General features: G+C 44.5%; 1 protein-coding gene across 1 annotated transcript in view; it reads right to left on the reverse strand.

Annotated features, from left to right (window-relative positions):
• Positions 1 to 15,154, reverse strand: part of LOC104297762 (uncharacterized) — a 35,075-nt gene that overhangs the window by 7,085 nt on the left and 12,836 nt on the right. Inside the window, exons 3-6 of the mRNA XM_054163890.1 lie at positions 12,079 to 12,929; positions 6,310 to 6,471; positions 3,588 to 3,774; positions 2,562 to 2,716 (exon numbers count right to left, since the gene is read on the reverse strand). Coding sequence (XP_054019865.1) covers positions 2,562 to 2,716; positions 3,588 to 3,774; positions 6,310 to 6,471; positions 12,079 to 12,929 — 1,355 coding nt within the window. The remainder of the gene's footprint in view (positions 1 to 2,561; positions 2,717 to 3,587; positions 3,775 to 6,309; positions 6,472 to 12,078; positions 12,930 to 15,154) is intronic.

A 15,154-nucleotide genomic window follows, 5' to 3' on the forward strand; every position in this document is an offset into this window, starting at 1 on the left:
CGTTTTACCTCATTGTTATACTGTACTAAAGGAGAAATCGGTTTGGTTTCCTACCTACTTACATGCACCCAGGGGCGGCTTTACAACAAAAAACAACCCAGAAAACCAGCTCAACACCCTTCTCCTTTCTATTAGGCCAGGTGCATTGGTAACAGCTCTTTTCAAGGTGGTGACTTTTGAGGACCATGAATTAGAAGAGATCAAGCCTTTGTTTTCCTGTCACGTCTGCAAGCTACAGCTATTGGGCACTTACATTTGAAATGCTAATAGAGATTATCAGGAGGTCAGGGAGTCTCATGAGGCCCTCCCTAATGTTTGTTCTCTCCTGGCTGAGCTCATCTGGACTCATGAACTGAAACGGAGCCATGCATCAAAAACCTTCATGTTCTTTTTCTACATTGTTTTCAATTCCCCAAAGTAATGTCTGGAAAACTTTGGGAACAGAACACACACCAAAAACCAAAACCAAAAAATCCCAAACAAACAAAAAACCCCACCAAACCCACACACACACACAAAAACCCCCACCACAAAATAACCCCAAAACAAAAAACACACACACACCCCCCAAAAAAACCCCAACCCACCCAAAAAACCAACCAAACAAAAACACATACAAAAACCCCCTCACCTAAAAATCCTAAACCCAGACTTGCTCCAGGACTAGCGTAATGGGGAGAAACTATTTCCATTTCAGTGAAGTTCTCAAACCCCTGCCACATTTGGGACATCATTCTGTCCTGTTGCTTGCAAGGCTCATTGCCGCTAAAGCATCAGGACGACCAGTCCTGACGATCAGTTCGTGAGTTGTGGCCACCCTGGGAGCATAACCTGGCAGCTGCCCAGCTGTGTGCCCAGCATATTGCAGTAATTCTTCTTGGGACTGCTAAATTTTCAGCTCAGAACTTCAGTTGAGGTCGTGAGCTCAGCTGAAAATTGCAACACAGGTTTCCCTGCTATTGAGTTAATTGCCCGTAAGTGAGACTGTTTACTCTCTAAACTATCACACCTTTGTGTTTGCCACTAGGATTAACGTATGGCGTGGAAGGGTTTTGGAGGCTTCAGCAATTAGTCCCTCATTATGCTGGTATCATCCCAGAAAAGCAAGCACTGCTAATATCCCAGATAGACTGTTCCTGAAGGCTAGCTTGCTATTGTCTGCAGTGAGGGTGGGAGAACAACAGACTGCATGGAGTAAGTCATAATGCATGTGCAACTGTTAATTTGACAGTAAACTTTGGAGGTTGGGGAACGTCTTTTGTTGGCATACAATACTGCACACTAGAGGGGCTTGGTCAGTGACAATGGCAGATACAAGTAAAATATATACTCTGAAAAGCAAGTACATCCCGAGATGCTCTTGCTGGTGTCCAGACCCTTGAAAAAAAGAAGGGGGGGAGGGGGAGGGGGGGCGCAAATGAATTGATGAATAATGAGACAGTGAGATCGTCTTACAGTGCCGGGGAGAGACTGGGCTCTGCTCTCAGCTCTGCCCTGAAGTACACCCTCAGCTTTGGTCAAGTCCTTTATCTCTTTACAAGTCCTTCACATGTGTGATAATCCTTTCTTTCATCCTCTTATAGCTCTTTTGTTTTCAGACTCCCAGTTCATGTGTATAGCACCTAGCACTCCAGTGACTAATGTGGCAGGATTCCCTATTCCAGTAACTCCCCTATTCTATGCACCAGGGTACAAAATGCAACACTAAGTGACGATATTAATACGTGTGGTGTAACAAGACAGCACTGAGATTCAGTTGAAAGAGTATGGGTCTTGATTCTGCAGTCCTGTGAAGTCATCAGGACTTCCCATGTGCTTAAAATAATGCTCATACTCCGGAACTTGGTGGCACGCATGCCAGAGCGTGGAGCACCTTTCCAGACTGAGTGGGTTTCTGAAGTTCAGCAAAACGTTTACAATCAGTTTGCAACTTTGGGGTGGGAATTTCAGGAGACAGTCTTTCCCATGAGAGACCTACTCCTTCCTTTTTCCTGCTGGGCTGAGAATACTCCGATTAGAGCCTCTGCCCTGGCATTTCGGCACTCCTGATCCTCACCAGGGACTGAAAGTGCTAAGGCAGTCACAAACAATGGAAAGAAAGGGAGAGGAAAAGCATTCATTCCCTCGGATTTGTCTTCCCCTAAATGCATTTTGGACTGGAGCTAATTACAGTGATATGCTGCCAACCTGGTAATAAGTATTGCTAGCTAAGGATTGACCCATGAAATTTTTTATCTGTAGTGATTAATGTGTGCTTGGTTTAATCTCACTAGAAGCAGTAGTGAAGATACTTATGACCAAGTTCACATGTCAAATAATCTTGATGTAGTAAGGGCTAAAACCCATGGTGCTGTGTGCAGTGCTCTTTTTTGGCACACTGTCTTAATGTAAGGATGGGAGCAGAGAAGCACAGAGCACCCTAGCCCTCACTGCCCCAGCCCTGTTTAGTAGCTGACAGGGTTGGCTTGTTCTCACGGCACCCCACTCTGCTCTGCCTAAGCAGAACTTCCTGCTTCTCCCAGAGATCCCACTCAGAGCCTGGCTCCAATCCTATCACTCACCTTTCTTAATGCAGGGTCCTTTGATGGAAAAGCTTGTCCCTCAGCCATACTACCAGCTTCTCTGAACTCATTCTCCTTGTTATTCCTATTGTTTGTCAATTTCCTGAGCCCCACCATTGACTGGCTGTTTCCTGAATCTGGGCATCTCTCTCCTCCTGCAATGAAACACAAGAATTTGCTCACGTTTGTCAGCAGTATCCTGGTAGGATGGCATTTGGGCAGTGCTGCCAGAAGGCTGTGATTCAAGATGAGATGAGAACCCTAAGGTCTTATTTTCATTCCAGGTTTGCTCTGAAACTCCCAAGAAAGAGATTTCTGAGCCTCAGCATTAGAGATCCCAAAGGCCACTGACTCAATTCTGCTAGGAGGTGCGTTGATGTTTCTGTGTTTCACCAAATATTAGAGGCAGGCTGAAGTCCAAGGTTTGAAATAAACTAATTGGCTTCACTTAGTGGGCTGGTTCATATCTAACCTTGGACCCAGACTTTCCAGTTGGCTTTATCATCAGTGGGCTGAGCCCAGTCTTTCTTAGCCTTCTGGAAAAGTTGGTCTCTGGATTCAAGCTTTGCATCTGGGGCTTATTTCCACTTGGTCTATAGAATAAGTCATCCTCCAGGAATGTATTCTGTGCCTGCTTCAGAGGGTAGGAGACTAGCAACAGGCATAAGGTTTTCCACCGTAGATCAAATTCTGCCTTGACTGGTGGGGTTTTAAAACCACGTGTAGGGGCTCCACTAATGGACCTATTTGGATGTGCTGTGTTTCCAAGAGAGACACATTTTATCATGTATTTGTCCTTCTCTTTGTAGTCACAGCTGCAGAGAAAAAGTCCTGCTTCACATGTGATGCAGCAAATGTTAAAACACTAGGTGTAGACAGAGCATTTAAAAACTCATATTTCCACCTAAAATTTGGTTCCACTAACACCTTGCTCTGTTCCTGTTTGCCTTTCCTAGGGAAAAGGAAGTTGCTTATTTCACCAAATGGTAGCAAGCAGGAGGACAAGTTGGAGGTATTAGAACTCACCACTGCAGCTGCTCAGCCTCTCAGTGTTCACTCCTATTTCTGGGATGATGGAAAGATCAGAAGGGTTTCCAGTCTGAACCAGGAGGCTGTGAGGTCTGCTTCTTCCAGCAAAAAATGTCTTCACATCTTGATACGAGTTGAGGAAGAAGCTGGCAGCTCCACAGGAGCAGTGCTGCAGAAAGTACTCCTGCACCAGACAAAAAAAAAAAAGGTATGCAGACTCTCAGGCTGCAATAGCCTAAGGTAACCAGGCAGTGTGATGGGACAGACTAACTGCAATCGTTCCAGCCCAGGGGTGCCCAGCCTTGTCTTGACACCTATCAGAACACAGACAAATTATTTAATTTTCTAAAAGGCTGAGCTATCTGGAGTTGGTAATACAGGTTTTTTTCCCATGAGTTCCTTGGTGTTTGAACTGCCTGATAGTCAGCATCTCTGGGGTTTATTTCCCAGAAGGAATTGAATACAAGTTTCTAAACACAGAGCTGCTCGGCTAAGGCATTTATGCAAATAAACATATCCATTGTAACAGTGACTCACATTTTAATATAATTCTATTTATTCTGGAATGTGCACAATGATATCTTGTATTCTGCTGAGGGGGTGCCATAGTTTGCTTGCATATTACCAGTGTGTGATACTTCAGCTGGTGTACTTCTGTTGTAGCTGGTGTGGTGGGAAGCAGGGATTTTCTACCTTGCACAACCATGTTGCACAAGAATTTAGTACGGCAGGATGCAAAGAGAGCTTTATCAGCTTGAGTGGAAAGGGGGAAAACAGTCTGTTGATGTTGGAACCAGGACAGGCCAACACCAGTTTAGCACCTCTGGAGGTCACCAAACAATTGACAATTTTAATGTACCGTCTCGTATGTTGCCAGCGCGGCATGGCGGTTTGCATTACCTGTACCCTTGGGAGGCACTTTGAGAATCTGATGAAAGATGCTGCTTTTGGCTCACAACATTAAAGATTTCCTTGTAAAGCAAAGGGTGTGGAGTAGCCATGTCCCCTTTGTGTCCCACAATCAAAATGTCTTCAGTCTCTGTGGTGATGTCTGTACAGCTCTCAAGAACAGCATTTGGAGTACTGACTTATCTAAAGTCTTCATGACCAGTTCTTAATACCACACTAATCCACCTCTGCTCTGGGGGTTGTGTCTTCACCAGTTGCGTCCAAGGCATGGAAACCTTTAGATGCTAATAGTTTGCATGGAGAGTGAATGTGGTTTGGAGAGTAGTCTTAGGATGCCCTCCAAAATGCAATGTGCACAACAACCTCCATGTCTTGTGGTAAATGGGGGCAATGGTGTTCCTCTTCTACATAAAGAGCCTGTGACTTTGAAAAGGAAAATGACAGAAAGCTGCTCAGATATAGCAGATGCAGGCACCATAGAGATATCCAGGAGAGAGCATCCGTTTTTGTAGAGCACAGTGCAAGTGCTGAATGTTATATCTGGGGGTCCAGTTTCCCGCTGAATAGTATGGGACAAATGCATCTGAGAAAGCACTTCTGATAGATCTTGGAAAATACCCCAAAGATCAAAGTTTCAACTATTTAAAGGAAAGCTCGGTGCTTCTCATTTCACTGGAAGCTGGGGAGGAGAGGGCACATACACCAGATGAGGATCTGACCCTGGATTTGCAGCTTGGAAGAGTTACTTGGAGCAGTGACTCACAGTTGTAAAGCTTCAGGAAATGTGTTAACAATTCCCAGGCTCTATGTAGGAGGCTGCATTCCTCTGAGGGTGAGAGATGGGTACATGGAAATGACGGGCTGCTCTGCTCTGCAACCTGACTCACAACTTGGCTTTGGCTCTGAAGAGTCAGTTCACTTACTGCAGATCCAGCCTCAGCAGGTGGGAAAGCAGCACCAGGGGAGGAATGTCATTGCTGGGAGAATAGAAGACTGGCCACAGCATGGCAGGGAAGAAATAGCTGAGTGTGATGAACCCCTTTGGTTCCTTTGGGGCATCATGATAAAATAAAAAGAAAGAGAGAGTGGGAGAGGAGGAAAAAAGCTGGAAACATGGTGTGAGGGTGAAAGAAAAAGAACTCAGAAGCAGAGATGGGGTACAGCTGAAGAAAATATGCAGGGGATAAAACCTGGTGTTTAGGAGGACACTGAAATAATGTGTAAATTTCAGTCAAATTGCCCAGCTAGCTCTGGCTGGTTAAAAAAAAGAGAAGAAGACAAATGGGAACACTGAGATTTTTCATTTTAGAGATTCTTCATTTGGCAGCTCAGAAGCACAGAAGGGAAAGAGAGCATGGAGCTGGGTAGTGGTACCACTGATTCTCTTTCCTGCTGTATGTTTTGTGGGAAATTCTGAGATCTTAACAGTTTAATTCAAAACATGATTTCTAAGGAGGTCCATTGAAATGTTTTGTTTTGATAGCACTGGTGCTGGGAGATGTGTTCTTGGGAACTTTTTAGCTGTAGAGAATTAAAAGCTACTGACTTCAAGCTTCTCATCACATGAGGTGAGTGGGGTGTTTTTTAACTCAACAGAATCAAGCACATCTGGGAAACAAAATTGAGCATGAACAGAAACTTGAGTCCACCCCAAGAAAAGCTGAGCCCACTGTGGAACCTGAGGGCTTCCTGAAGACCAGAGCACCCAACCCAGGTGAGTGCAGGGTCAACTAAATTAGCATTTTCCCTCGTACAGACTTGAACCTCTCCCATCTAGGCCTTTATGGAAGACACTATGGTATCTGCTTACCTCTTTTATCTGACTCATCTTCTGCTCTTTCTGCAAGCTGCACACTTGCTTTTGGAGACGCAGATTGTGCTCCTGCAGCTGCCCAATCTTCTCTATCAGTTGACAAATGTGTTCAAGGTATCCCAGACCAGATCCCAGGGCTTTGCTGTTACCTTGGTTCACCTGCAATGACAACACATCTTGGACCATGGAGTAACAGCAGAGCAATCATTATTAGCAGCTGGGGGCCCAACACCTTTACAGTCATGTAGGCCATGATAAAAGGACTCAGGCTTCCTCTTGCAAGGGGCTTTGGTTATAGTCATACCTGAGCTACAGCATTGCTTGTTCACCGCTATTTTCTTATTACTCAGCAAAGAACACTATCCGAATGACTCTCTTATCACAGACTGACAAAGAGGAAAACCTCATGACAACCTGTTTCTAGTTCTATCTCCCAGACTAATAGTCATCATTTAGTGGCCACAGGACCCTTACAAATAAATATAATTTGGTATGGTATAGATGGTTAGGGTTAGTATGAGTCCTATAACTCACAGCCCTCAGTACAGGTTACACTTATGGGTACGGAAGCTGAGCTTGGCTCTTACCTAAATGCACGTATCTGAAGGTAGCAGTTATTCACTACTTTGTGACCAGCCTGGAGGTATACACTGTGTGCCTTTGACAATCTGCACCCAGTGCAGACAGCTGAATTCAGACCCTCCTCACTGGTGGGTCAGTGAAAGGGATATGCACCTGAACCAAGCTGCCAAAATGAAAGCACATACTTGCATTGGTTTTCAGGAGATCCCAGCTTATGTCCCTGATGATACTTTCTCAGTTATTAAGAGACGCATGAGGAAAGTCTGCAGGGCCAAGCTTGTTGTCTGACTACAGCAAATTATTCTATACCACTGATCTCTCCTTACTCAGGATCTGTGAAGTCTCACTGCTGCTCAGCCAAGGGTAGTGCCAGACAATCATCCTGTGGCAGAGGAGAGGCAGTGGTGCTTCCCAGCTTCCCTGCTCTCCATCTTGATGTTTCTGGCCCCAGAACTTCATAGTGCATAGCAAGTGTCCTCTCCTGCGGTGTGAGCAGACTCTGTCAAACGTGCTACTAACAAATATGCAGAGGGGCTGACTTCTACCTTGGAGCTGCTTGCTGATGTGCATGTGATAGCAGTAAGTAAAATAAGCCTCAATCTTTACAAAAGTAGTGCTCTAAGTTTATCTTACTTCAAAAAATAAGTTCCCTCTACAAAAGCAGGAAGCTTACTCTGTCTCCTTTCCCACAACAATCTACATTTTTGGGGAAATGCCAGCCTTGGGACTCTTCCTGTCTTTTCATTATGTCAGAAAGCTCATGGTGTGTTCAAAAATAATCAACATTAGGATTTACTTCTTTTAAAACAAATGATGATACAATGTTATTTATAAACAGGTATTATTATGTCCAGATGCTTTTGTGTCTAAAGCTGGGACAGAGGTCACATGAAATCATATGAAAAACTGTGATGACTCTAAGCCAACCAGTCATTCACATTTTGTTTTCCTCTCAGGCAGAGCCTGCAGAAACGGTGGCAAGACAAAGGTTACTCAGCCATAATACTGAGTGGGAAAGGATACAGCCCCAGGACCCATAGGGAGAACAAAGCCTATGTGGTATCTGCTGGGAAAAGCTTGAATCAGAAGCACTACAACTAAGAGATCTGAAAGCAGCTAGGGATCTGTGGGTGCCCAGCTTCAGAAGCATGATTTTTGGAAAGCACATGAGTATCAGCTTCCAGAAATAGGGCAGTTTTGAGCTGTCCTGAAATGAGTAATTATTTTTTAACTCTGTTTCAAGATAATCAGTCAGAAGTTCCTCATTATCCTTGAAAATGTAGGCTTTCAGTTACATCAGACTGAATCAGACCCTCAGATGGAAGAACAGGGATCCAAGGCCCGAACTCAGCTATACTATGCTGAATTACTTCCCATTACAGTTTTGAGCATGCAGAGTTAAGGAGCGCTATGCTACCTTTACACCCATGTAACAAAAAAGTGATCTCTGCCTTTGTGAGTGCTCACCTGACTGAGCCCTGAGGACAGGTTTTCAGTATATTGATCAAGCCATACTTTGCTGGCAATAAATTATCATAGTTGTGCTGGCTGGCCCACAGATTTCTTAGGAAGGCTGAAAATACAGGAACAGCACATGCACTGAGAACTCTGGCTTATCTAGAGCCCTCCAGTCAATATTTTGACTGCTGTAAAATCACAGTGTTCCTCTGAAGCCTTCAGTCAGTCTCAATGGAAAACTGCTGGGCTGGACCTGGCAGCAGAAGCCAAGGCTATCAGGGAGGATTAGCTTGCAGGTGAAATTCTACATGCGGACAGGAGCTCACTGATGTTTCTCGCAGTGGCTCAGGTTTCTATTTCTCATTATGCTCTTCATTTTCTCTTGTGTGTAGTTTTGAGTTATGCCGTGCTCCATTCTCCCATAAATCCCTCACTGCCTGCTCCTGCCACATTAGCATGCTTGGTACCGAAGTGGTATGGTCACTGCACCAACAGCCAGGGACCAGGATTACAAATATTTCTTGCCCCATCATGAGTTTGGAGCCCATGACGCCACAGGCTGAGTGGGAAGCATTTGTCACTGGGAGCTGACAGCACCAAAAGGCTTGTGAATAACAGGAAAGAGAGGGATCGTGCTGTATATTTCTGAGTGGCTCCACCCTGCTGTCCAGGAGGGGCTGTGCTTACTGATAGCTGATGGTTTCCTCTAAGCATCACGCACAGGCTGTGGGGCTGATCATCACAGGTTGCCCTACCCCTGACCTGTCTTCTCTGCTTAGAAGTATTGAGACTGCTTTGGCCCCAGACACTTAGCTGAGTGTGAATAATGTTGGGGGTTTTTTTTAATTTTATGATCACAAATGCTCCCACCCTCTCTCTCTTCTTCAAGGGGTATGGGCTAACTTTAAATGTAAACTTTATGGAGTGTGAGGAAGTGTTTGCAAAGCAAAAGCATCAAAAGCTATGTATCTTCAAACTGATCCCAAACATTTAATTTTGCTTAAAAGGAAATGCTTTTATTTAGGCTTCAAAGTTCTTTCTCTTGTTGTTTGACAGCTTCCACTTTCTTTCATCTTTCTAAACACAGGCAAATTTCAAAACAACAACAGTTCAAAACAAAAAGATCAGAAACCTTTGTTTAAGAAATGCCAGACTGAAATGATTTGATGTATAGTTTGTCAGCCAAAGCCATTCACCAAATGGTCAAAACATTTGATCATTTCCAGTCTCTTTCTGAGCATTCTCTTTCCTGTTCCTTTGGAAGTATCCTCAGCAATGAGGGAGGCTGGGAGTCTAGAGACTGAGTCTTTTCTTGGCTGCGCTGTGCCAGCAAGCAAAGTGCTGTTGGCACTGCCACAGCCAGCTGGGCTGGGGAAACTCAACTGCTCTCCTGTTACTTGAAAATTGTATTCCCAAAACCAGCAACAGAACTGAGGAAGCTGCTGTCACCTATGATTAAACAATGCTCTCATCTGGCATTAAATATAAGCCAGTGTAAGCACTCTTGCATCTCTATTAACATTAACTTAATTTAGTAGGAATTGATTTGATGGAACAATTTGGTTTGCCATGTTCTTTGCCAAGCAGAGTGAGAATACCCTGTACTGGTCTGCTATCTTTCAGACAATACTGATTGCTTTTTCAGCGGCATCTGAGTCCCTGAGATGACACCAGGACAGGCAAGAGATTGAATCCTATGTGCCATGTTGTATCCTGGACAAGTTAGAGGCAAATGTAAAAACCACAGAATGGGAAGCCTGGAGCAGAGTCTCAGCTGGGGTCAGCTATATGATCATCTGGACATTGTTTTTGTGTGGGTCTCACTCTGCCCTGCCTTTTTTGTACGACAGTGAGGACAGGTGAACCTTGGGCAGGTTTGGTGAGTGCAGAAGGCTCTGCAGCTGGAAGAGGCTGTCCCTGTGCTGTGCGGGAGCCATGGGCTTTTCTTGCCCCAGTCAGCCTGGGTGCTACCTTGCATTCCAGCAGTTTAAAAAGTGCTGCTCTTGCGATACAACAGCCTGGAGGTGCTCTGTGAAGAGGGGCAAACTTCCCCAGCATCTAGGTCACAGCTGTATTTATACAGCTTGAAAAACAAACAAAGAAAAGTGCTCTGAGGCACAGAGCTTTAGCACTCAGGCAGTGAGGATATTAAAAAGGAGGGGAGATAAGCCACCAAGAGCTTCATTTCCTTTTTAGCTTCTTTCTAATTTATTTGCTTGTTTATTTAAATGCTCTGCTTTGGGAAACTGAGGCTCCATTTCACAAAGGATTTAGAGGAATTTTGCAGGCAGCCAGAGCTGTCAGACAAGACCAAGCTAGCTGCAAAAACCCTCTGGAGTGCAACAGAGAATTTAGGAACTTTTTATAACATCTCCTTGTAGTCAAACTCTCCTGCTCTGGTACCTTTCTTGAGCTCTGCCAAAAGGCCAGGCTGCTGCCTGTTTGGAAACTATGCAAAATAGACATCTGTCTTCTGCTGTGTATGAGGCAGGTCTGGAGACTAAGAACTTGCTCTGTTGGATTGTATGTTGCTTGTGCTGCTTCAATATGCAACATTAACAGAGGATGGGCCATCTTTGACCTCACTCACTGCTTGGGAGGGCTTGGCATGCCGGAGAGGAAAGCCATTGCCTGATGGTTCATGGCCAGGAGGGACAGGTCATGGTGAAATTATGTACAGAGCACACAACACTTGTCACTTGGCTTCCTCCCACCCCCCATTCCAATTCATCACTATTACCACAATGAATGCCTCTAAGAGAAATCTTCCTTATACACCATTTGATATTTTTGGTGTGTTTCTGTCATCCTCTTCACCTAGCCTCCTTTACTTTTCCTCATGGAGTTTTTTGGTCTGTCTCTATCAAGAATCATCTTCCTAGTTAAGGCGTTCCACTGCCACTTCATGGAAGCCAGTGCAGTGGGCAGGCAAGGCAGAGGTCAGTCTGCATGTCAGAAGCACAAAACTTCAGGCAAAGAATTGGGGTAAGCTCTTGTAGCATCCACTATGGAAGAAGGTGCACAGAAAGGTGTTTTATTAGTCTCCTGACAGTCACATGGTACACCCAGCAAGGGAAAAAGAGTACGGAAAGGTGCTGAAAATATTATGTCTTTTTAGTTCAGTCAGTATTAGAACACAGGCGTTTCCATTACAGCTGTGCTGGAGGGTTAAAATGAGATCTTCATCTTTAGCCCAGCAAATATTTGAATTTGTGCATTATTTTCCTGATCACTCATTATTCAAATGTGCTGGCTCAAGAGGACAGCACAGGCCTGGACAGGAATGAGCTACCCTTAGACAATTTCTTTCCAAATTTCAGCACCTCAATAGCAGTCCACCTGTTCCCAGGAACAGGAATAACCTGACCATGAAAGAGAAACTGTTGGAATCCTCAACCCATGTATCTGACAACAGTGACTAACTTCATAATCTTCATTTTAAGACTAGAATCAGGTCCGTCCTCTAGCCTGTGGCTTTTGAAAAGTGACACCTCCATGAGTCATCCTTACCCAGACCAAATATATGTGAATTACTTCAGAATTTCACTATTATGAAAAGAGCTCTTAAAAACCAATTACTAAGGTTCTCTATTTACAACCGTTTCAAGGGACATTTTCCAGCTCTCACAGATGTGTCCTAGTTCATACTCCACAACAGGACTTGAACCTTGACTAATTATTTGGACAGGCCTAGTTCTAAGATTTGGTAGTTTAGGTGTTTCTTACCTCACTCAGTCTACAGCATTCATCCATGTATTCATCCAGACTGTCACTTGTGGGGTACTTCTTCAGTTGATGTCCGTGGATCTGAAGGTCTTGTGTGCTGCCAAAGTTCTCTGGGAAATTGTCAGCAATTGTCTTTGGCTCTTCTATGGGAGCTGGAGTGGCAAGAGGGCTCTCTCTGGGAGGGTCTGTCTCTGTTGTAGGTTCCTTTTCAAAAGATTGCCTTTCACTTTGGTCAAAATTTTCATCAGTTCTTTCTTCCTGAGGGACACTGATGTCTTCCAGGAAAGCTGAAGGACCCTGTACAGCATCTACCTCCTGGCTATAGCACTCAGCCTGCTTTTCAGTCTCTGGATCTTGCTGGCTGACTCTTCTGGCATGCTCTTTACATGTTCTCATTATCAGATGGTCAATTTCTGGAGAGGAAGAGGTGCTAAGCACACCCGAGTCACAAAATGAGTCTCTGCTGTGAAGCACAAAACTCTTCTCTGAAGCAGTTGGTGTTGATGGCGAATTAGCCCCACTTGGCAATTCAACCCCAGAGTCCTCAGATTCAAATTTGGAGAATCTGTGAAGTCGACACTTAGACTCAAAGGCATTGAGGTCAGGCAGTGTGGCTACAGAGTCTGTGCTTGCCGGGGCATCTGCATAGTCTGGAGCTGCTGGTGTAGTTGCTGCATTCAGATTTCCCTGGTAGTCCAGTGGGAGGTGGGCACCTGGGAGATGGGAATCTTCTGTACAGGCTGTGTCAGTTGGAGCCTCTGGGATTAACCCTGGGTTTTGAATTCCTTCATTGCTCAGTATCTTCATATGTGTTAACACGACTTTGTCCTCCGCAGGGGGACTCTTCTTACCTGCTTAAAAGAAAACAAGCAGAAGATCATAAGGGGCTACAAAACTCAGTGTCTAGCACATCCCAGAGGGATCTGAAATGTAAAACTGTCTACAGTTAGGTGGTAGAGGGTGACAGCCCTAATTTCTTTTTCTTGGGTTATATGAAGCTCTCTTGTAGGCCTTGCCACCACCTCAGAGTCATTCTGGGGGGAGACACAAACACACCCAGAGTTCTAATTTAATAGGTAGAAAACAACACATGTAGCCAGGTACCCTATTAGAGACTACCTGCATAGAGATGCAGAGAAATACTTGTTCTTTCATCACAATACACATTAATTTAAGGCTAAAATATTGCCTCCAATTAAATGCATTCTGAACCAGCAGGAAAAAAGGCCAAAATGAAATCTGTCTTTCCTCAGACTGAAGTGAATTTGGGGTTGCAATAAGCAATTTTCAAACTGCTTTTGTCTGCAGTATTCTCTGCAGACACACAGGTGACAAAAAACAAGTGCTGATAGGAAAAGCAAATGAGGTACTGTAGATCTTTTTTAATCCCTCTATGGTTTTAACTATGAAATGCTCCCTTCAAATGAACTCTTACCTTCTTCGTAAAGAGAAAGGAGATGGGGACAATTTTGTTTGTGAGCTTTTTGTACATGGACAAAGAAGATTTGTTTTCACAATACAGTTACATCACATGGTAATGTGGTACATCTCTGGATGAAAGGCTGATCCACAGGGGCTGAAGATCTGTTCCCAGGTTTTCTCACTGTTTTTCTGAATCTAATATTTCGCAGTGCAGACTTCTTGTTCACATTGGTAGGAAAGCCACTGTGAAAGCTCTGCATCCATCCTTAAACAAACTGCAAGTCTCATCTCCGAGTCCATCTGTTTGTGGATTTGGGACCAGGAATTGCACAAAACTTCAGTTTCTCTGATATCTTTTCCCTCATTAGAGCCTGACCCAGAGAACCTCAAAGGGCTACAGTGCATTCACTTTTCAGGGTATCTTACTTCCTACTTAATTTCCTTTCATTTCCCTTTCCTACTTCCTTCCTTTTTGCCTGTCATCAAACCAGCCACTTCACAAATTCAGTAACATAATTATCCTGAAGTAGGTAGGGAAGCCTGAGACCCCTCACTAGCAGTAGAGCAGGGAGAGCTCTGGCATGCAGCCCTCCTTCATGGTAATCCAGAAAACTCCCTGTTTCAGAAATAACCCATTTTCCAGCCTTCCCTCCTCCAGCTTGCTTTCCACAGTGTCCATAGACAAAGGAGGCTCTTACTCTTTAAGACAAAACAGCTGTTACATGGATCATTTTCTACTTTATTTAAATTCCTTCTCACTGATCTTGATAATTTCTTGGGATACCACAGAAACATGCCCTTTACTCTTCAGAGGCAGCCATAGATTTAATATTTCACAATGGATTTTCATGAGGAGAGAGCAATGGATGTTGTCTACCTCAGGTTCAGCAAGGCTTTTGACACTGCCTCCCATTAACATACTCATAGGTAAGCTTAGGAAATGCGAGTTAGGCAAGTGGACATTTGAGGTGGACTAAGAACTGGATGAATGACGGAGGGTTGTGATCAGTGGTGCAGTCTAGCTGGAAGCCTGTAGCTAGCAGTGTTTCCCAGGGTTCAGTACTGGGTCCAGTCTTGTTCAATATCTTCATCAATGACCAGGATGAAGATAGAGCGTACTCTCAGCAAGTTTGCTGATGGTGCAAAACTGGGAGGAGTAGCTGACACAGCAGAAGGCGCTGCCAATCAGCAAGACCTGGACAGGCTGGAGAGTTGAAATGCAACAAGAGCAAGTGCAGATTCCTGCACCTGGAGGGGAATAACACCATGCAGTAGTACAGGTTAGGGGTTAGCCTGCTGGAAAGTAGCTCTGTGGAGAAGGACCTAGAATTCCTGGTAGACAGCAATATACTCTTGTGGCCAAGAAGGCCAATGGTATCCTGGGGTGCATTAAGAAGACTGGGGTGCATTAAGAAGAGTGTGGACAGCAGGTGAATGGAAGTTCTCCTTCCCTTCTGCTTTGCCCTAGTGAGACCACCTGTGGAGTGTCCAGCTCTGGGCTCTCCAGTTCAAGAGAGACAGGGAATTACTGTAGAGTCCAACAGAGATCTACAGAGACAATTAGCGGTCTGAAGCATCTCTCTTATGAGGAGGGGTTGAGAGACCTGGGGCTCTTTAGCCTGGAGAAGAGTGAGAGGGGATCTTATCAATGCTT

This window comes from Dryobates pubescens, chromosome 8 (assembly GCF_014839835.1).
Source record: "Dryobates pubescens isolate bDryPub1 chromosome 8, bDryPub1.pri, whole genome shotgun sequence".
In the NCBI taxonomy this organism is placed as follows: domain Eukaryota; kingdom Metazoa; phylum Chordata; class Aves; order Piciformes; family Picidae; genus Dryobates; species Dryobates pubescens.